General features: G+C 62.6%; 1 protein-coding gene across 1 annotated transcript; it reads left to right on the forward strand.

Annotated features, from left to right (window-relative positions):
• The first annotated feature begins 2939 nt into the window (after positions 1-2939).
• CRIP2 (cysteine rich protein 2) lies at positions 2940-18200 on the forward strand. The gene is made up of 8 exons (XM_030953751.1): positions 2940-3109; positions 12319-12413; positions 14477-14534; positions 15011-15151; positions 15328-15396; positions 16122-16216; positions 16470-16527; positions 17115-18200. Exons 1-8 carry the CDS (start codon positions 3067-3069, stop codon positions 17180-17182), a joined length of 627 nt encoding a protein of 208 aa, XP_030809611.1. The 5' UTR covers positions 2940-3066; the 3' UTR covers positions 17183-18200.
• Positions 18201-22483: the final 4283 nt, after the last annotated feature.

Below are 22483 nucleotides of genomic sequence, written 5' to 3' on the forward strand. Positions count from 1 at the left end.
TCAGCTCTAGGATGGGCCTGTTTGGGCTCAGCTCTAGGATGGGCCTGTTAGTTTTCTAGGATGGGCCTGTTGGGGCTCAGCTCTAGGATGGGCCTGTTTGGGCTCAGCTCTATGGGCTGGGCTATCTAGGATGGCCTTCGGCTCAGCTCTAGGATGGGCCTGCTCGGGCTCAGCTCTAGGATTGGGCCTGTTGGTCTGTCTGGGCTCAGCTCTAGGTTGGGCCTGTTCGGGCTCAGCTCTAGGATGGGCCTGCTCGGGCTCAGCTCTAGGATGGGCCTGTTCGGGCTCAGCTCTAGGATGGCCTGCTCGGGCTCAGCTCTAGGATGGGCCTGTTTGGGCTCAGCTCTAGGTTGGGCCTGTTTGGGCTCAGCTCTAGGTTGGGCCTGTTTGGGCTCAGCTCTAGGTTGGGCCTGCTCGGGCTCAGCTCTAGGATGGGCCTGTTCGGGCTCAGCTCTAGGTTGGCCTGCTCGGGCTCAGCTCTAGGTTGGGCCTGCTCGGGCTCACTGCATGCGCTGTTAGGGTCAGGGATGGGCTGCTATGGATGTGGCCTGCGGCTCAGCCTAGGATGGGCCTGTTAGCCAGCCTAGGATGGGCCGGTTAGGAAGCCCGCTAGGATGGGTTTTTAGGATGGTTGTCTGGGTATAAGGTTGGCGCCTCGCACAGGGCCCCGCAGCCTGGGTTGGGCCTGTTGGGACTGGGGGTACGCAGGTTGGGTCATTGTGGTTGGCTGTGGGCCAGTGGGGGTTGCCCTATGTGGGCGACTCTATTCTGCTGCCCTCCGCCACTCATGTTCACCTATGGCCGCAGGAAAATGGGTCACCTCCCGCCGCTGGGGACACGGCCCCCTCGGCCAGGACACCCCCGGGCACTGCTGCAGGGGGCGGACTGCTGCCAGGAAATCCGGGCGCAGGAAGGTCACCTCGCGGGGGGGCGCGGGGGGGGGGGCGCGCCGGGGGGGGGGCGGGGGGGGGGGGCGGGGCCCTGGCCGCTGAAAGGCGCCTTTGTCACCCGCTGCCAGGGAAACTCCAGCTCAGCCCTCGGGCAGGGACGGGCCCCTCCAGTTTCTGACGGAAAATGCATCCTTTGGTGAAAATTATTAATGTGCTCTCTGGGGAGAGGCACAGCGGGGCTCGGGGTGTCCCTCATGTGCCACCACCCCCCTGCCAGCATCCTGTGTCCCCTCGGCAGCGGGCTGTCCCCCCGGCACTGGCCGAGCTGTCCCCACAGCCGCTCGGCCATCCCTGCTGGCTCCGCCTGTGCCGCCCGAGTCACCTGTCACATCCCTGCCCTCCGTGCAGGAGCATGCCCAGCCTAAATCGGGGGAGATTAAGACACGGCCAGCTAAAGCCACTTTGCTCCTGACCAGCATATCCGTTTGGGATTTAGCGCATTTGCAGGCAGGGATTCACACCTTTAGGTGATTTGTCTTAATTCCCCCCAGCCTCTACGTGTGAAAAGCCCTTGGCCGGCACCTTCTGGGTGCTGATTCTGCAGCGTGGCAGTGCCCAGGCTTTCTCCTGGGCCCTCCCCAAACGAGCCACAGAGTGAATACAGCCTTCCTCCTCCTCCTCTTGCACCCCTCAGCCCCCAGGGCTGGAACAGCAGCTGAGGCCGCCTCACAATGGGGGGATTTAGGCAGGAGACCCTTTTCAGGCTGTCCCCTCAGTGTGTGAGCCTGCTTGCAGGCACAGGGATGCTGTGCTGGCTCTGCCCGCTGCCCTGGGGTGCTTTAGGGCGGCAGCCACACCGGGTACACAGGGGCACCCACAGGAGTGCTCTGGGACTGTTCTGGAGCCGGCAGCCGCTCTTCTGGAAATCAGAAGCTCCACAAATCCCCAGCTCCTGCCCTCCCCGGTGGCTGCAGGCCTGGGCTGGGACACGCTGGCTCCGCGGTGGGGCACGCAGGGCTGAGCCCCTGCCGGGGGCCGTGGGGGCAGCGCTGCCACCTGCCCCGCAGGGACCCCGCGGCCACAAAGCCACGCATTGTTGTGACAGCAGCTGGCCAGGGAGTGACAGGGATGCCTGGGCCTTCCAGCGCCGCGGGGTGCAGGGGATGAGGAGGAACCGCTGTCGGGCACCCCCGGCCCCCGTGCTGCCGGCAGGGTCACCGTGTCCCGTCGCGGAGCCCCGGGTTCCCTTCCCAAGGCTGCGCCGGGGCCGGGCGGGCGCTTGGCAGCTGCAGCAGCTGCCGGCAGGGAAAGGAATTCTGTGACAATGGCGGCGAGCAGGGCCAGGCTGCCGCTGATGAATAATGCAGGGCTGCGCTGGCGGCCGGCAGATGTCCTGTTTACCAACACGGCAGCTCCCCGGCCGCGGGGGCTGCGCCCCTGTCACCATCCCTGTCACCACCCCTGTCACCACCCCTGTCACCCCCTGCCCTGCGCCCACCGCAGCCCCGCCGCGGGGCACCATCCGGGCACAGAGGGGCATCCTGGTTCCTCGGGTATCCTCGGCGTGGCTTCACGGCTCCCTGAGCATCCCTTCGCAGCCGGAGGGGTTTTTGAGATGGGAGTTTCCATGGCAACGGAGCGGAATGGCGCCGGGAGTCGGGGGATGCGGGCGCTGGAGCCGGGCAGCGAGCGGGGCTGGGGCGGGCACGGGCTGCGCGCTCCCGCGGGCGGTGGGAGATGCCCGAGCCCCTCTGCGGCGGCTGCCCGGGACCGCCACCCCCCACTCATGTCCCGGACTCAGCCGGGGAGGCTCCCGGCCGGTGCCTTTGGGGCCGGTAAAACCCCACAAGTCGCGTCGCTCAACTACAACCTGTTTATTATGGAGGTTTTTTCCCAGGCAAGGGAAGGCGGGAGCACTCGTGTCCCGACTTTGGTCTTTGGGGATGGGAGACAGGGCAGGGGGTGTTCTCTCGGCCGCCGGGGCCGGGCACCTGCTGCGCTGGGCTGGAGCCGGGCCGTGCCGAGCCGTACCGAGCCCGGCGCCGCTCGGCGGCAGCCCCGCCCCGGCTCCCCCCGGGCGGCGGTGGGCGGGGGCCGGGCGGAGCGGGGCGCACGGCGCGGCACATCACAGCACGGCTCGGCACGGCACGGCTCGGCTCTGCTCCGCTCTCCCGCCATGGCATCCAAGTGCCCCAAGTGCGACAAGACCGTGTACTTCGGTGAGCGCATCCCCGGGGCCCGGCCCCGCATCCCCTTCCCCGCGCCCAGACTCATCCCCGGGACCTCAAACCGGTCCCCCAGCCCAGAGCGGGCGCTCATCGCTGCCTTCCCCCTCCCCGAGCCCCGGTGCATCCCCCTTTGCCCCACGGGGATGTACCGCCCCGGTGTCCGCTCCGCCGCGCTGCCCGCGGGGCTCGCCCGGGGACCGGCCCGGCGGCGGCTCCTTCTCCCCGCGGGGCGGCCGCGGCCCCTCCGCGTCCCGGCTGTGCTGAGGGGGCTGCCGGCCCGCCCTGGGGCAGGGGCACAGAGCGTCTGGGTGATCCCGGCCTTGCTGGGCTGGGGGGGAGCAGGCGGTGAGGAGCCCTGGCTGGGCTGTGTGCCCGCACCTGGGGTGCTGAGAGGGGCTGGCTCCTGTCCCCAGGTGCTGCTGCCTTGGGTCAGGGGGACCCAGCCCACCCCACACGGCCGGTACCGGGATGGGGCTCCCGTGATCCGGAGGATCTCTTGGGGCGGGGAAGTTGGCAGTGGCAGGTGCAAACAAAACCTCGCAGCCGGTTTCTTTGATTCCCTACAAACCTGGCCCCAGGTGTGCCCTTCACCCCTCCCTGTCTGGCCGCGCAGCCAGCCCCCAGCGGGCTGTTCCCAGCTGGGCGAGCTAACGAAGGGTTTGGGGTTTCTACGGGACTTTTTCAAAGGCAGCTCCTGGGCTCGGAGGTCCATCTCAGCACGCCTGGGCTGGGTTAGGGCAGCAGCGAGTCCCCGCAGGTCTCCGAGGGCCCTGCGGGGGTTGTGGCCGGTCAGGATCTCTGGGCAGCGGGGCTGGCGTGTCTCGGTCAGGCAGCGCGGGCTGAGCGCCGCCGCCCGGCCCGGCTCGTCTCGGCTCGGCTCGCAGCGAGCTTGGGGCAGCGGCTGATCCTCCTCGGCCTTGGTGTCCCCGAGGAGCTGCCCCAGCCCGGAGCCCCCGGCGGGGACTCTGCCCGGGTGAGCACCCTCGGGCCTGCTCTGTGAGCTCGGGATGGCCTGGGGATGGATCCAGGACTCCAGCCCGAGCTGACCGCGGGGCGCAGCTGGCCTGGCACTGCCTCCCTACAGCCCTCCCTGCCCATCTCCCGCCCTGCTCCGGGGTCCAGCCCCTGTTGCCTCAGTGTGTTTGTTTGGTGGAGAAATACCAAAGGGTCCTGATGATTGAGCATTGGAGGCATTGGTGCTTTCATTCTTTTCCGGCCATCTCCAAGTAAACACAGGGAAATAGGAATTTGCTGTCTTCCTCCTTTAAATAAACCTATTTGTGTGTGGGTGGGAAGGGCTTGGCCCCTTGGATGTCGTTCTTTGTATGAATCTTTTCCTTTTTAAGCAAAAAATAGTGCCTCCCCAGCCAGCTGGGCACTGACCCGGGGGCAGAGTTGCTCCTCTCGCTCCAGGGATGAGCCTGCCCTGCGTGGGGGGGTCGGGGCTGGGCTCAGGGACCCGAGGAGGAGGCCAGGCTGTGCCAGGAGAAGCACCAGCCCCCAGCAGTGTCCCTGCTCTTTTTCTCTCCCGTGTCCCGGGGCACTTGTGGGTCCCCCGAGGACGTGGTCTGGGGTGGAACAGGGCTGTACCCCTGCCCCAGCTGCTCTCCCCGGAGGGTTTCTCTGGGTGCCGTGTCCCTGCCCGGGCTCTGCTGCTCCCTGCCCTGGAGGCAGGTGCCTGGCAGCGGGGCAGTGCCAGCCCCCATCCCACACCTTCCCGCAGGGAACGCTGCCCCTGAGGGAGACCTGGGGAGAGGGGGTGGTGCTGAGCTGAAACGGGAGCAAAAAACTTCTCTGTGCTTAGAGCTGAGATGGGCAGGAGCATGTCCCTGTTGATGCCTTGAGCTTTCCCTTGAGGAACCGCCCAGGCTCTGGAAGAATAAACCTGAGTCCGTTTATTCAATGCATGGAAGCTCCATGCAAATCCTGAGCCGTCTTTCCGGGTGCGGATCCCGGCGTGTGCTCCGATGGGAAGGCGATGGGAGCTCCGCGTCCGGGCTTTGCTGTCGCTCCTGAATTCCTGGGCCGGCCCGAAGCTTAGCGGGGAGGTGATTCATAAAGCCCCGCTTGTTCGGGAGCCTCCCTGTGCTGAATGAGCGCTGGCAGCTCGGGCTGCCCGAATGCCGGGGATTGCAGCCGCGGTCATGTGTGAGGAGCTCCCGCTCCCGGCCCGCGCAGCGTCGAGCGGCTCCCAGCCCCGCACTCCCGGGTACCCATGGAAATCTCATTTCCAGCGTGCCTGTTGCTTCATGCTCCCTGGAAAAATCCAGTGGGCTCCTCCCTGCGCAGTCAGGAGGATGTGGGCGTTTCCTGAGCTGCAGAATGAGCTTTTTTCCTTTAAAAAGCATGGGGAAATATAAAAATAGTTTTTTGGCTTTTTCCCCCCTTTTTTTTTCCCTTATTTTTGAAAGGAGGTTGAGGTCTGTGACATTGTTTCCAGGAACGGCTGGGGCTAACTTTCCTGCTTTGGGAGGCTGGCTGGATGCAGTGAATGTGTGAGCGCCGGAGCGGGGCCAGCTCCCGTCCCGTCCCCGCGGGCAGGTGCCAGCGCTGGGCTCGGGGCTGCCTTCGGGCTCTCACTGCTGCCAGGAAGCTCCGGAGGAACCAGAGTCTCCCGCAGCCAAACCGCCACACATTTCCCCAGCTCCATTTCGCATTGCTGAGCCTTAAATGAGTTTTGCAGGGTCACCGGGAGCCCTGGCCAAGCCTGTCCGCCTCCCATCCTTTCTTCCCAGAGCAGCGGGGGATTGCGGCAGCAGGGGGTTTCCTGTTTTCCCGTCCCGAGCACGGGGCAGGCACAAGCCCCAGGGATGCAGCGAGCACACGTGCGGCGCCTCCGGCCGCGGGCGGCTCTTGGGGAGCTCGCTGCCCGGGCTGGGGGGCTCTGGGGGGAGGATGATGCTCTGTTTGTTCCGAAAGGGGCATCGCCAAAGCAGGCGCGAGTCACTCAGCAGCCCCCCAGGCGTAAAGCTGCTCTCCAGTGCTGGTTTGCGGGTGGGGTTCCAGAGGGGCACTGAGGACACGGACACATCCAGCTGGGAAATGAGGGGCCCGCAGCAGGTGCCTGGGCACACCGGGGGCACACGGGGTGCAGCCAGGTCCGGTGAGCTCTCCCTGCCGAGCACGGCACCGCCGCGGCCGCCCGGCGAAATTCAAGCTGCAGAAGCCACTCTGCAATTAATGAGTAACCGCTGTGCTTGGCTCCGGGCAGGGAGACGGTGGGGCAGGAGCGGCAGGAGGGCTGGATTCCCATTACAGTGTCCCTACCAAAGGAAGCGGCTCTCCAGGCCGTGTGGGCACAGCCCTGCAGCGCGGAGCGGGATGGGCTCCTCGGAACTGCCTCCTGCCTGGCCTGGGAGCGCCAGGGCACCTCGCAGAGCGGTAACTAAGGATGCTCCGCTTCCCTGCTCCCCGCGCAGAGCCCTGCCCATGGGAGGGATGCCTCTGTGGGAAGCTGAGGAACAGGCTGATTAGCGTTCGTTTTTCCCTCAGGAAAAAAGCACGGGCTACAGAAAATGGTCTGTGGGAGGGTGGAACAGGGCGGTGTGAGGGCTGGGTCCCCTTGCTTCTGTGTCCTGGGCTTTGCTGGGGCTCCTGGCAGGGTGGTGCTGGCAGTGGGAGCGGTGCTGCCCCAGGGCTGTGGTGCTGGGGGCAGCCCTGTGCAACCCAGGGCTGGTCCTGGGTGACTCCGTTGGTGTCTGGATTATGGAGTCCTGCAGCCATGTCCCAGCTTCCAGGCAGACGGAGATCCCCATGTTCCCATCCTCCCTTCCTGCCTGGCAGGAGCACAGGGATGGGGAGAGGTGAGCTGATGGGACTGGAAAGGAAAGGCAGGGAAAGGCGGAGCAGGAACGCCCAAGCAAGGAGTAATGGAAAATCTGTCACAGCAGTGTTGCAATCAAACACAGAGCCTGGAGCATGAGCCATGCTGCCACTCCTGGTTGTGGTGGTGCCCATTGCTCCTGCCAAGGGCCCTGGTGCTGCCAAGGAGGTGATGGTGGGAGATGTGTCCTGGCATGAGGATGGGGAGAGCTGTCCCACCATCCTGCTGTGCACTTGCTGCTGGGGAGCTGCTGTGCTGTGGCCCCTGAGCATCCTCAGTCCTGGGCTGAGCCCTGCTTGGAGCTGTGGGGGGCCAGCAGAGTGGGGAAGTGAGGAGCCATGGGGCAGGAGGGGTGCTTTGACAAGTTTGGCTGCTCCAGCATGTCCCAGAATCCTGCTCTTGCTGAAACAGGCCAGGAAACTGTCTTATTCTCCTGGCACTGCCTGCCAGAGATGACATCTCAGAGTGCAGAAGGAAGGAACAGTGTGCCCTGAGCCAGCAGCTACCCAGGGAGTGTTTGGTGTGTGCCTGCCTGTGCCCTGCCTGTGTGGTGGGTGAGGGCAGGGCTGCAGGTGGGCCTCTGAGTGTTGTGGTTGTGTCCCTTGGCAGTGTGGGCTGCATCCCCTGCCCCCCCTGGGGTCCTGCCTGCCATGCCTCACGTGCAGGGCTGCTATGGAAAGCAGCTGGCTCCTTGGGCTCAGCCCTGGCTGAACCCAGTGCCTGGCTGGAAGCACTGCTGATCCTCCCCCAGCACAGACACAGCCTGCTGCCCGACCTCACACACATCCCATTCAGAGGCTGCTTGATGAAGCCCTGTTGAAAATGGTGGGGGACTTGCTGGAGGCTGCCCTGCGAACCAGAGCAGGAGATTCCTCCTGGCCAGGGAAGTGCCTGCAGTAGGTGAGGCTGTGGCAGAGGAGAGGCAGGGAGCAGCAGGGGCTGGGAGCAGTGCTGAGCACCTAGGCTGGAACTCAAACAACCTCCCCTTGCAGCCGAGTGGCTCAGCTACACAGGGGCTCAAGCGCTTGTCTCTCGCCTTGGCTGGAAGTGGGAGCCCCCTGGGATAGTCCCTGTTCCCCCCAGCTGTGCTCTGCAGCAAGGCCGTACTGAGCTGGCTTTGTTGCACACTTGGAGGGAGCCCAGCGAGCTGGAGGGCTGCCTTGCCTTGCCTTGCTGCAGGGAAGCTAAATATATATGTTTGGCCACAAATCAGGGTGCGGTGTGAGCGTCAGCACCGGCTGTGCATGGGGGAGAGGAGCTATGCCACGGCTGTGCCAGGGCTGGGGGCACGGGAGGGCACTGCAGACCCCAGGCAGGGCAGCGTGCCTGGGATATGGCCTGGCATGGCAAGGGCAGGAAAGCCTCAACCTGTCCTTCCACCTTTACCATCTCCTGGCCACTTTGTGAGGAACTGGGGAAGGGATGAGGCTGCTGGCTCATGGCTCTTGGCTTTGTTTCCTGCCGTTTACCAGGCTGCTTTCCTTGCACTTTTCTTTCTCCATTCCTTTGTGTCTGCAACTGCTCTGAAGTGAATCTACAGTCAGTCTGACAGCATCCCTCTCTGCCAGGGATGCCTGTCTCTGGATCCCTGTGGGGATTTGGCATCCTTGCTGCCAGACTGGCCTTTGTCAGCCTCCCCCGTGCCCTGCCAGGGCTGTGGTGGATGGACGGGGCACAGCCCAGCCCTTGCAGAGACGCAGCTGCAGTTGTGGCTCCTTTCGCTGAATAAGGCTCCGCCTGGGAGCAGCACTGACGTCAGGCTGTGGAAATACCTGTGCCAGGGCCTGGGGCCGGCTCGGTGCGGCCGGCGGCACAGAAACTGGGAGGAGGGATGCTCTCTTCCCACCCTGAGAAGATGCACCCACCTCTGGCCTGTGCCAGCTGCTTTGTCTGGGCACGGCGGGTAATTAAGGGCTGAGCCGCGTTGTCTCTGGGGCGGGGCTGCTGTGGAGCCATGGGATCAGTGCGCCTTGACAGCCCCCTCGGCTGCTTGCCTGCTCCTGCTGTCCCTCGCAGCGTGGGTGCATCCCCTGCACAGAGCAAACCCCCCACAGCCTGCACAGAGCAAACCCACCCCACAGCCTGCACAAACCCACCCCACAGCCTGCACAGAGCAAACCCCCCCACAGCCTGCACAAACCCACCCCACAGCCTGCACAGAGCAAACCCCCACAGCCTGCACAGAGCAAACCCTGCACAGAGCAAACCCACCCAACGAACAAAGCCCACCCCAACTGCACAGAGCAAACCCACCACTGCACAAACCCACCCCACAGCCTGCACAGAGCAAACCCACCCCACAGCCTGCACAAACCCACCCCACAGCCTGCACAGAGCAAACCCACCCCACAGCCTGCGTGTCCTGCAGCCAGCCGTGTCCCCGGCTGTGCCTCCACCTCTCCTCGAGGTGTTTCCTCTCAGGAGGGATTCATCATCCATGGGCACCCCGTGCCCACCCACACAGGGCTGGCAAACCCCCGAGCCACACACTTGTGGCAGAGGCCAAATTCCTGCAGTCAGGCACCCTTAACCCTGCCGAGCTGGTTTAGATTGGCCTGGCTGCAGGGCTGGGTGTGCAGGGGGCATTCGGGGGCCAGAGCAGGATGTGCTGGGCGGGCAGGGGGATCAGCACGGCCTTTGGTGGCAGAGCTGGCTGCAGGGACACGTGTGCCCCGTGCCATCATCCCCTGCTCCCTGCGCGGAGCTGGCACGGCCCGCACTGCCAGCCGGGCTGCTCTGCGGGGCTGCCCCGGCAGCAGGAGGATGTGGCCAGAGCCTTTTCCTCTGGAGCTGATGCAACAGCGGAGCAGCTGTGGCCCAGTGACAGGAAATCTGGGCGCTGGTCCCTTCCCTCGGCGGTGATTTATGGGATGGTGTGGCCGCAGGCTGCTGCCCTGGAAATGGGCCGGAGCGGCTCCAAGCTGCTTCCTCTGCTCGGTGCAAACAATGCCTTCTGGAAAGCCATCGCGGCTGTGCCGGTCCCGGATGCATCCCCCGGGAATCCTTGTTTGCAGCCAGAGGATGCCCGAGCGGCCCCTGGGCGGCATTTCCATCATTTCCATCTGGAGGCGAGGGCAGCCCCCGTGGTTCCCGGGCTGTCCCTGTGCCCGGGCTGCTCCGGGTGCTCTCCCCTCCCTCCTGCCCCGCTGGGATCCCTCTGGCTCTGCGTGCCTCAGGGATGCATCGGCAGAGGGGTGCATCTGGCAGGGAGGAGCCAGGATTTCCATCTGCTGAAATGTTTTTTTTTTTTTTTTTTGGGGGGGGGCCGGTCATTGGGGGAGCATTTTGTATGGCGGGAGCAGGAAGGAGCTGCTGGGGGCTGTGGCCAGCTATAATTGCCATGGCCTCTGGAAAACATCCGCCGGGAGCTTCCTCCCTGCTTTGTGCCCGTGGCGGCGCTGGGTCGGGGCCGGGGGAGCCTGGCTGTGTGTGCATCCACCGTGACACAGCCCAGCGGCTCCTTGGCCCCGAGCCCCTGGCTCGGCTTTCAGCCCATCACGCTCGGTTTCCCGCCCTGGTCAGCCGGGGAGGAACCTTCCTGCTGGAGGGCTGGGAGGATGCAGGGCTCCTGCAATGGCCCCAGGGCAGTGGGCTGCTGGGACCTCCGTATTCCCCTAGTTTTGGGGAATCCCTGGGGTCTGGGGGCTGTTCACCCTGCAGCTGGTTCTCTGCTCCCAGAGACAGATGAGGGCTGCAGAGGAAAAGGAGGGCAGCTCTGGCCCCTTCCTCGTGTGCTGCCTTCTGTGAGGGGCTGGGGAGACATGGGCCCTCCCTGCCCCTGGGCTTGGAGCCAGCAGGGAATAGCCCTGGCAACTTTGGGCAGGCAGGCCCTGGTGGGCCATCCCTTGGCCCTGCTGTCTGCTCCTGCCTGGGTTTGGTTCTACAGCCTGTGTGTCATCAGCAGGAGGTGGATTTGGAGGTTCTTCCAACGATGCGAGTCCCCAAAGTCCATCTCTCATGTGCTTGCTTGGGGTGCTCTCAGGAGTCTCCTGTGCACCCTGGTGCAATGGCTCTGGCTCTGCCCTGTCACACTGCCCCTCCCTCCCGCCCGGCTTTGCACTGGAATGGAATTTTTGGGTGATGATGGCATTTTTTCGGCTTATCTTGGCCCTGTGACGTGCCCTGGCTGCAGCTGTTTGCCTTGGGAGGAGGGTGGCTCTAGAGGCCAGGACCTGCCCTTTGGGGAGCTCTTGACCCCCATCTCAACTGGATGCAAACAGGTGACATTTGCTGAGGTCCTGGGGGGAAACCCGACATCGCGGAGGAGGTCTTCTCATGGAGTGCAGCCAGCTCTGGTTGCACTTTTATTTGCTTGTTAAATATTTTATTTGGCTCTCCTGATTTAGTTTTACGGTGGCTTTAACGGGCTCACAGTGTTTTCCAGCTGTCTCTGCACATGTGCAGGGCCGAGGGAGGGTTAGCAGGAATCTGTGGGGGGCACAAGGCAGCCTGTGGCCGCCCAGGAGCTGGGAGGGAGAGGGGACGGTGCAAGGCTGGGGATGCAAGAGGAGCACTGGCAGCCTGTGCTGCCTCCCAGGGTGCTCCTGGACACCTACAGCTCAGGGCCAGATGGAAGGATTGTATTTGTATTCATACAACCCGTCTCAAAGCGTTTGCCTTGCCTGAATTTGCCCACTGGTGCTTTGTCACTGTTTTCAATGCTGGCAGCCAGTTGCTCTGCGGGTTTGTGGCAGTGCAAGGATAGTGGCTGTGTGCCCATCCACACATTGTGCTGGGGGCAAGGGGCAGGTGTTTTCCAGGCCACATGTCCATCCTGGGTGACAGTGGATCCATCTGCCATCCCCTCCTCCTGCGAGCATCTCTGGAGCTGTGGCTGAGGCTCCGCGGGGAGAGGCTGGCTGTGCGTGGGGGGAGTGTGGCTGCAGGGGCGGGGTGGGCATGGAAACGCCAAATATTTGAATGGGAGTGAAGTCATTCCGGGTAACGTGGCGGGTAAAAATAGCCACGGGGAGCAGGGAAGAAAACGCTACCGTTGCTGGACTGGTGCGTGGGAAAGCACGGCTGTGGGACAGCATGGGGGGTGTCCTGCTTCCAGCTGGGACAGGGTTCATGTTCTTCTTAATAGCTGGTGCTGGGACAGGGTTAATGTTCTTCCTAATAGCTGGTGCTGGGACAGGGTTAATGTTCTTCCTAATAGCTGTGAGGGGTCAGAGACCCGGGGCTGTGCCTACATCCCACAGGGCTGTGGAGGCCCTGGGGGCTGCAGTACCGTGGCTCCTGTTCCCTGCAGCGTGGCTGACGTGCACAGTGTGAGCAGCCCCCCTTGAGCAGCCCCTCTGCGGTGCAGCCCCCCTGGTTCCCCCGGGGCTTCAGCGGGTGCTGGGCAGTGGCTCACCCCTCTCTGTGTCCCCTGCAGCTGAGAAGGTCTCTTCCCTGGGCAAGGACTGGCACAAGTTCTGCCTGAAGTGTGAGCGCTGCAACAAGACCCTGACCCCGGGTGGGCACGCCGAGGTAAGAGCTGCCAGGGCGGGCAGGGTGGGAGCCGTGCTGGCACTCGGGGGGGCCTGCTGGGATGAAAATCCCAAAGCCAGGGCTGGGGCAGATATCTGATGCCATGTGGAGGCGCTGTCCCTGCGGCATGCAAGCCCAGGAGAACACACTGGCTCCAAACGCGGCTGCTGCAACTCGCAGTGCTCTTGTGCACAGCCCTGGGCGAGCCACAGAGTGGTGCTGGCACCGCGTGTGCTGACACTGCTCTGTCACACAGGCAGCTGTGCTGGGGCCTGGCGTGCCCCAGTAAGCCCTTGAAGCTCCATGCACTGGGCAGACTTGTTTGGGCATCACAGAGCTTTGGAGAGGTGTGTGCTGGGAGCCTGCACTGACCTGTGCTTAAAAACACCAAGAACGGGGAATGCCTGGGTTGCCATGGCAACGAGAGCTCGGCGCTGGTGCTCTCTGTGCCGGAGCCCGTGCTGGAGCGTGATGCCCCTGCCCTGCACGGGGGGTGTGAGGCGCCATGCTGCTGCCTGCAGCTGCTCGGGCTCAGGAGCCGCTGTATTTGCTGGGCAGTGTCCCCGTGTGACACCCTGGGTTTGCACAGCACCTGCCATCCCACAGTGTCACCAGCTCCTTAGCTTGGCTCTGGCAGGCAGCAGAGCTGGGCAGCAGCAGGGACAGCCGTGCTGGCGGCCCCCAGCCCCTGGGGAAGCGGGTGTCCTGCCAGCGAGGTGGATCTGTGCTCCACACCGGGTTAAGCCCAGAAGATTTGCTGCTTTTTTTTCTCCATATAAGGTTGGATTCTGTTCCCATAGGGGATGGCAGCCAAGCCCCACACGACAGATTTGGCCCTTCCCTGCTTTTTCTCCCTCCTTTTGAGGAGGCTGGGGTGGAAAGGTGTCGCGGGGAGACCAGTTAAATGTTTACCCTCCCCTCTGGCATGGCAACGCTGTGAGCACGCTCATATTTATGCCTTGCAATATTTTGCAGCTGCCTTTGGCCAGCCCAGAGCCTTCTCCCTCCCTCAGCCTTACCTCTGGCTGTCCTGGCCCCTGCCTTTGGCACGGTCCCTCTGCTCAGCTGTCACCCTGCCCTGTGTAGGCAGCACTCCTTGCCTTGCCGCAGAGGCATGGAGGGCAGGAGCAGGGCTGAGTGGGCTGAGCAGGCCATGGGGTGGGATCCTGCCTGAGCACGGGCTCCCAGTGAGTTTTCTACCCAGGGCAGTGTGTGTGGCAGCCCTGCTGGCCCCCTGGTCCAGCCACAAACACTCTTTCTTTTCCCTTGGACTGGGTTCCAGCTGGCCCATGAGAAACGGGGAGCTCTGGGGCTTATCGCCTGCCTCCTGCCTTCCTGTGATAATCACCCCAGACGATAGCGGGGTCGATAGCAGCTGGGCTGGGACCAGAGCCCATGCGGGGCCTCTGATCTTGGGCCAAGGCGAGGGAAGGGCGAAACTGAGCTCCCACGGTGCTCTGAGCATGGAGAGTGGCCTGGCTGTGCACAGCATGCTGAGGGGCTGAGGCCATGCCTTGCTGGCTCCAGTGCCACGTGGCTGGGCCGGGGCATGGAGGTGCCCATGGCTGAGCTGCCATGGCCACTGGTGCTCCAGCCCCAGGGCATGACCTGTGCACAGCAGCCCGAGTGCTTGATGCAGGTGAAACCCCCGAGTGCTCGATGCAGGTGAAACCCTCGAGTGCTTGATGCAGGTGAAACCCTCGAGTGTTTGATGCAGGTGAAACCCTCGAGTGCTTGATGCAGGTGAAAGCCCTGAGTGCTTGATGCAGGTGAAACCCTCGAGTGCTTGATGCAGGTGAAACCCTCGAGTGCTTGATGCAGGTGAAACCCCTGAGTGCTTGATGCAGGTGAAAGCCCTGAGTGCTCGATGCAGGTGAAACCCCTGAGTGTTTGATGCAGGTGAAAGCCCCGAGTGCTCAGGCTGGGTTAGGCTGGCGCTGCACACCCAGAGCTGGGTGCATTCTAGGGTGCTGGCATGGCCATGGAGGTCTCTGAGCAGCAGAGGATGAAGGTGCTCCTGAGGGAGCCGTGGTCCTGCTCCTAACACTGCCCTCTCTCCCCAGCACGATGGGAAGCCCTTCTGCCACAAGCCCTGTTACGCCACGCTGTTCGGCCCCAAAGGTACGTCCCTGCGTGTCCCCCCTGCCTGGGGTGCTGGGCTCGGGGCTGCAGGAGGGGCCAGGTCCCCTCATCCCTACTGGTGGCCCCAGCAACATCCCAGAAGTCAGGCTAGCCAGGGCTGAGCTTTGAGCCAGCAAATTGCAGTCCCAGGCCAGCTGTCTGCTTGTGCAGAGGGAGAGAAGAGATGCTGGAGGGAAGGAAGGAGGGAGGGAGGGAGGAATCTATTCTGAGAGCTGCCTTTTTTTTTTTAATATTTAAAAAAAACAAATTCCCATTCAAACAGAAGGTGGAGTTAGTCTCCTATCCCAGAGGTGGCTGGAGGAAGCCTGGGTGAGGAGAAAGCAAGCTGGGGCTGAAGTGCAGCAGTGGCCCCTGGCTCAGCGGGGCTGGGAGAGGAGGGACAGGGGGCTGGGGGGACGGTGGAGACCCCGAGGGCTCCCAGGCCACCACTGCAGGCTCTCTGTGCCCCTCTGCAGGGGTGAACATCGGCGGGGCCGGTTCCTACATCTACGACAAGCCGCAGATCGAGGGGCAGACTGCCCCGGGACCCATCGAGCACCCCGTGAAGGTGGAGGAGAGGAAGGTGAACGCTGCACCTCCCAAGGGACCCAGCAAAGGTGAGGGGCAGGGCAGGACAGGCAGCCTGGCCCTTTGCCATGGGGCAGCCATTGCAGAGCCACCGTGTTTGGTGACGGTGTGAGCTGCAGGGTTTGTGTGTGGGTCCACCCCACCCCGCTGTGTCCTGGCTGAGATGTCCCCCCACTTCCCAGGCACATGTCCTCTTCTCTTCCAGCCTCCAGTGTCACCACCTTCACCGGGGAGCCCAACATGTGCCCGAGCTGCGGCAAGAGGGTCTACTTTGGTAAGGTGAAAGTGGGCAGCGTGTGCTTGCCTCGGGGTGACACGGCCCTGCAGGGTGACATGGCCCCGCAGGATGGCATGGCCCTGCAGAGTGACATGGCCCCACAGGGTGACATGGCCCTGCAGAGTGACATGGCCCCACAGGGTGACATGGCCCCACGGGGTGGCATGGCCCCGCAGGGTGACATGGCCCTGCAGGGTAACATGGTCCCGCAGGGTGACACGGCCCTGCAGGGTGACATGGCCCCGCAGGGATGGCATGGCCCCGCAGGATGGCATGGCCCTGCAGAGTGACATGGCCCCACAGGGTGACATGGCCCCACAGGGTGACATGGCCCTGCAGGGTGACATGGCCCCGCAGGATGGCATGGCCCCGCAGGATGGCATGGCCCTGCAGGGTGGCATGGCCCTGCAGGGTGGCATGGCCCTGCAGGGTGGCATGGCCCTGCAGGGTGACATGGCCCCGCAGGGTGACACGGCCCCGCAGGATGGCATGGCCCTGCAGGCTTTATCTGCATTGAATCCCCTCCTGTGTCACCTCCCATGTGGTAGCAGCTGTGCGCAGCCGTCCCCTGTCACCTGTGAGGCACCAGAGGGGTGGGAGGGATGTGGGAGGCTGGAGATCCTGAGGGTTCTCCTGGGATTTTGTGATATCCCTGTGGGGAATGCTCCCCCTCAGCATGTTGCAGGGGGCTGGTGTGACCCTCTCTCCTTGTCCCACTCCAGCTGAGAAGGTGACTTCTCTGGGGAAGGACTGGCACCGTCCCTGCCTACGCTGTGAGCGCTGCAGCAAGACGCTGACCCCGGGGGGACATGCCGAGGTAAGGGGGTGCCAGCCTCAGAGCCCTGGCCTGCACACCTGGGGATGCCAGCAGGGCATGGCTGAGGTGTCCCATGCCACCCTGATGGCACCCACTGCCTTTGCAGGAGGGCAGGGCTGGGAGGAGCAGCCCCTCAGCCTGGGGAAGTGCTGGGGTTGTTGGGGTGTCTGCAGGGGAGGAGCACGAGAGGTGGGTGGGTGGATTTTCCCCAGTCCCCAGCCCAGGTGACAGGTTTTTCTCTCTGCCCCCACAGCACGATGGACAGCCCTACTGCCACAAGCCCTGCTACGGGATCCTCTTCGGGCCAAAGGGTGAGTGAGAGCCTGGGGACACAAGGGGGGACCCAGACCAGGGACATGTGCCCCTGTTGACGCTCGTGCCACCATCCAGAGGGGACATCTCCCTGGAGCATGCCTGTTAGAGTAACCTCCTCGAGCCGGGTCTAATAAACTCTCAGAGGCCTATAACACACCCAAAATAGCTCAGCTACCCTTGGAGGCATAAAAATCAGCAGGATGGCTTCTGTTGCAGCGTTGGAAACAAAAAGGTTTAATAAAAGGCAAAATAACAAACAGAAAAACCGAGCCAGGTGCTAGACGTTCTTGCTCCTGGTAAAAGGCTTTACAAAAGCCTTTAGTTTCTTTGTTCATGTCCTTTTCTAGTTAATTGCCCAGGTGGGACTTTTTGGCTTCTGTCCAGTTTGCTATCCTTAAGTTTGAGGTGAAGTCCCCCAAGTCCTATGAAGTGTCTTTTCACTTAATCGAGAAGAGAAACTTCTGGGCTTCTTTCCTTTTAAGGGGACAAAAGATAGTTTTGTCACTCTGTCAACAAAGAACACACTCCTACAGCTGCCACTTTCCTGCCCTGTCCTCACCCTGCTGTTTCTTACCCCGTGCAGGTGTCAACACCGGAGCTGTGGGCAGCTACATCTACGACAAAGACCCCGAGGCGAAGAACCAGCCCTAGGCAGCGTCCCTGCCCTGCCGCACGCTCTGTGCCCCTCCTGTACTAACCTGCTGCTCCCAGCCCGAGCAGCGCCTCGCCAGGCTGCCCACGGAGCTGTGCCCTCTCTGCTGTCCCTACTCCTGGCAGGACAGCCCTGCCCCTGGTTATTATCATGTCTCTAATATAAGCTTCAGTGTTTTAAGGCTAAGGTAGAAGGGATCTCTGGTGGTTCCCAATGCGCTCTGGCCTCCCCAGCCCTCCCACAGCCCCCGAGTGTGGGAGGCAGCAGGGCAGCTCTGGGGGTGTCCCCGTGGGCAGGGGCTGGCGGGGGGCACCCAAAGGGCCGAGGGTGGGGAAGGTGGTGGCAGAAGTCCCACCACGGGAGGGTGCTCCAGGCTGTCCCTCAGTGCTTGGGGTTGGGGTCAGGGTGCCCAGCCCTCTTCCTCACCAGCTGCTGGAGATGTGTGACACCTGGCAGCACTGCCCTTCTCCTGGCCCTTCCCAGGCTCCATGCCCTGGCTCTCACTGTCCCTGGGTCCCACAGCTGGCCCTGTCCCCTGTTGGGTCTGGCAGCTCCCTACGTCCCTGTCTTTGAATCCCTGAGGGGCACCCAGGCAGGTGCCCCAGCCTGCTCTGTGGGCTGCTTTAGGTTGGTGCCTCAGCCTGGTCCCCCTGCAGGCCCAGCCTGTGCTGGGGGCTCCAGGCAGCTGCAGCCCTGGGGTGGGGAGGGGGCTCTCCTCTCCCCACCTTTGGAGGACAGAGCGCATTGGGCTGCTGGCCTGGGCAGCAGGACCCCCCTGCTTCCCGGTGCCAGAGGTTTCTCGTTGTTGTTGTTTATTTATAAGCAGTTGTAAATGTGCTCCTTGCTTTGGAGAATGACACGTGCCCCCTCTCACCTGTCCCCCGTGCACGCCCAGCCCTGCTGCTGCCCAGGAGAGCAGGGGGGGCCAGCACCCGCTCTCTTCAGGCTCCCTGTGCTGCTGCAGGGCTGACTTTTGTTATTTGCTGACAATAAAGGTTTTGAGAGATGTGCTGTGCAGCTCAGCTCCAGGGGGAGGTGGGGGAGGCTGCGCACACCACACAGCATCCCTCGGGTCCCACGAGCAGGTGGGACCCTGCTGCCCCATCCCAGCCGGCTCCTCCTGGGACCAGCCTGAGCAGCTCCAGCGGAGCCTGAGCTCCTCCCGGGGAGCTCTTCCTGTGCTCTGAGCACAACAGCCTTGTAGGCAGCTGTGCTGGCCCTGCAGACAGGATGGGGTGCGGTGGGATGGGTCCTTCCCACCTTTGGGGAGTGGGAAACCAGTGGAGAGAAGTTAAAGAGCACATGCCATTGCTCCCCCCAGCCCGAGCCTGGTGAGCAGGCACAGAGCCTGAGTGGGGCTGCCCTCGGCACAGCTCAGCCTGGCAGCAGCAGGGCAGGAATGCAGTGTGGGGCATTGCCCAGCCCCTGGGGGCTGCCCTGTCCCCAGCCAGATCGCAGCCCTGCTGCCAGGCCTGGTTTTAGACATCCAGCTGCTCCCCCCGGCACGGAGCTGGGGCTGCCAAGCCAAACAGCGGCTCTGGGAACTGCCGCTGAGCTCGTCCCTCGTGTCACGTTCCTGCAAGAGCCCCGTGGGGCTGCCTGCTGGCCGTGCCCCCTGGGGATGCCACGGGCCCGTGTGCCGGGGCAGGCAGAGCCGCGGTGCCCGCCACGGCCGGAGCCAGCCGCAGCCCCGGAGCCGCTCCGTGCCGTGCAGAAGGCTTGGTTGGCAGCCCCGGGCAGGGCACAGCTGGGGACGGGGCCGGCGGGGAGCAGCGGCTTTTCCCCGCTGGCAGCAATCCCAGGGCACGGAGCCTTTCCCAGGCACGGAGGGCTCGGCAGCGCCGCTCCCGGCCCGGGAACGGGCTCAAACTCGTGTTTTGGTGCGGTTTCCATGGCGACCTGACCCCGGGATGCTTTAGGGACAAGGCTGCCGTGTAAATCGGAGCGGTGTCGCTCTCGGCTCCTCCCCTGACCCGCAGCTGGGCCCTCGCAGCCACAATTTGCCACCGTGCAGCAGCAGCGGTGCTGAGCGGGGGGTGCCCATCGCTCCTCCGGGGCCCAGCAGAGCTGCCAGCAACGCCCTCGGCACCAATCCGCCTCCCCTTGCAACTCTTATTTCCCATCATTAATTAACGAGCTTAATATGCCAGCCTCTCTGCGAGCCTGTGGCCATGGCCTGCAGCAGGGAGCTCCCCTGATGTCCTGCCAGGCTGATTCTCCTCCCCATGCTGTGCACCAGCCAGGCTCAGCAATGCCAGCAGGATCCCACCACGGACTGGCTTCTCCCTCGATTCCTTTCTCTCTCTCTCTTTTTTTTTTTTTTAATCCTTACATTTTCTTTTCCCCATGAGAGTTTTGCTGAAGGAATGCAATGAAATCAAAAATAGACAAAATTCAGCTCTGCTGCACCATGGAGTACTGGGAAGCCTGCAAATATCGCAGCATCCTGCTATGCCACAGGGCACAACCTGGCTGCTCAGGCTCTGGGTGGGCAATGTCCCCCACCCGCAGGTAGGTGGAGGCACTGGGTGCCTCTCGGGACACAAAGTGTCCCCAGGTACAGCAGGGGCCCCGGGGTGGGTGTTGAGAGCAGGAACCTGAAGGCGGTAGGAGGGCTTTGGGGTTCTGTACGGGATTATCTGTGAGTGCTGAGGGGCTGGGGCTGTCCCTGTGCCCATGGGTCAGTGTGGGGAGCAGGGCACAGACACAGCAGAGGGGCACTTTGCTCAAGCAGGGAAGGCAGCTCTGGCCTCTGATCCTTGATGCATTTTTGTATTTATTTTTGGGAGGCCTATGTGAGCTTAAAGCGCTCCTTTACTTGAGGCTTGGAAAACATCCTTCCCCTCAGGGATGTCAAATATTTTATTTTTTTTTCAGCTTGGACTTGCTAGTGGGATAAAAAAGTCGAAGGGCCCTGGTGATTACAGACAAGCTCTCCAGGGTACAGATGAAAACAGAGAACAAAGTGGATGCAGCTTTGCTTGGAAATCCCCCAAGCCCTGTGAATTTGTCCTGGGCCATTTCACTTGCTGGCTCCCAGGTTTCCCGGGAGCCAGCAGAGCTCAGCAGAGAACTCAGCAGCTGGTCAAACTATTCTGAGGGCAGAGTGGGTGATGGGTGCCAGCCTGGGTGTCCCCAGGCTGCAGGAGGAGCAGGATTGTCACCTACTTGTGCTTCTCAACACAAGGCTGAGGGTGCCTGTGCCGCCAGAAACGGGGCTGCACAGCTTGTGCTGTCCTTTATGGCCCAGAAAAGGGATGGAGAGTGCACAAAGGCTGCTCCCAGAGAGGCACAGCACACAGGGGAAACACCAGGAAAGGAGCTGGTGGGGGTGGGAATGATGAGGGCAGCCCTGGGTACCTCTGAGGCAGTCCATGCAGGGAAGGGGATGCAGCCATCACGCTGTGGAGGGCTCCTGAGATGCAGGGAGACAGCAGGACAGGATGGCTCGGGGACAGCGGGGGCCAGAGCAGCACAGCCAGGCAGGGAAGCCAGACAGATTGAAAGCATTTGCTGGGAAGTCAATAAACAGGAGCCAAAGGGATGAAGTGCTGGAAGATGTGATTTAAGATGGGATATTGAAAGTGCCCCAGTAAGAACAGCTTGTTTCCACACGGCCCAGGGCTGGCTCAGCTGCTCCCTGCAGTCAGCAGAGGGGCTCTCCTGGCCCGGCTGAGCTCTGCCTTGGCCCCAGGGGGAGGTCAAAGAACTGGGTGTAAATACTGGAGAGGGTGTGGGTGGGCAGGCAGGCATGAAGAAGAAGGAATGGCACAAAACCAAGCAGAGGAGAAGGACTTGGGCTGTAAATGCCCCTGCCAGTGCAGTGCCCTGGAGTGTCACACAGGCAGAGCTGCAGGTGCAGGCTCTGGCTGTGGCCCTGCTGAGGGTGCTGCTGGCTCCCCCTCACCAGTGTTGCTGCCTGGGGGCACCCACGAGGGAACACCCCAGGATGCAGGTGGAGCTCTGCATCAGCCTTTAGGTTTTCAGCAGGGTGAGCAGCTGGGAACCACCCTGGGGAGCTCGAGGGGCTCCTGGAGTGCCCAGGGACAGGCTGCTGGGGGAACAATACCTGTGCTGGGATGGAGGAGTGCAGGCTGCTAATGCGAGCAAACCTGTGACTCCTCCTCCTCTCTCCTGCTCTGGCCTGGCCCTCTCTCGTGCCTGGGGATGTCAGAGCACAGTAATCACATCCTTTTCACCTTCCTGCTCCACTGCCACGGCGTGACCACGCCAAGCTGCGTGCTCACAGAGAGAGCAAACACTTCTGCACCCCTTTGCCTCACCTACAGTGAATTTTTAACCAGGAATAAAAGGTGTGGCGTCAACAGCCTGGAGCCAGCCCAGGGCAAGTGTGCTGCCAGGGAGGCTGGGGAGGTGATCCCTGGCACAGATCCCCTGAGAGTAGCCCCTGAGTGCTGTCCACAGTCCCTGCCAGCCCCAGCACCCATGTGCATCTCCCCGGCAGGCAGAGAAAACCCCTCCTGGACACTGGGCGGCTTTCCAAAGCAGCAGGCTTTGCTTCCTTGACAATCCTGGCCCCATTTGATAGCCACAATAGAAACAGCCAGGCCATGCCAGGAAAATGTACCAAATCCTCCCCCAGAAGGATTTAGCCAGGAGGTTTCCTTGGGCTGCCACTAATGGAAACTTGCAGAAAAGAGCAGATGGCAGCGGAGACTTTGGCCAGACTGTGCTCAGGAGACTGGAGGAGCCTGGGTGGAATTGGAGGAGATTTTCCACATCTTGGCAGGGTTGGAAAGGCGGACAAGGGCTGCCACACCCTTTTGTCCCAGGGATGGAAGCTGCACCATGTCCCTGTTGTCCCCACATGGGCAGCCCTGCGCGCTCCATCCGCGCTGAGGTGGGAGCAGCTCCGTGTTTGTTATTGCTCGAGCAGTGTAACATTAACCCGTGGTGATAACTCACACCCTGCCTCTGAGGGTGAGAGCTGACCTGACAAGGGGCTGTGGGGGCAGCCAGCTGCCTGAGCTGGCCTGGAAGCGTTTTTACAGCTTCAGCTGGAAGCAGACATGTGATTGCCCGTGCCCGAGGCAGGATGGCTCTGCACTATGTCCCCAAGGGCACAGAGCACAGATTTTGGCGTGGCAGCGAGCATATTTGACAGGCTCAAGCTATTTGGGGCTTTACAGCACAGTGGCAGTGTGCTGGTGTGCTGGTGGGTGTGCCACAAACCCGCAGAGTGCCCCTCTCCCAGCCCCTTCCCCAAGCCCCCCAAGGCCTTTCCTGCTGCTGCCTTGCTCACAGTTAACTGCCTGTCAGCTCTATGAAGATGTATCCCA

Source organism: Camarhynchus parvulus, chromosome 8 (genome assembly GCF_901933205.1).
Source record: "Camarhynchus parvulus chromosome 8, STF_HiC, whole genome shotgun sequence".
Lineage (NCBI taxonomy): Eukaryota > Metazoa > Chordata > Aves > Passeriformes > Thraupidae > Camarhynchus > Camarhynchus parvulus.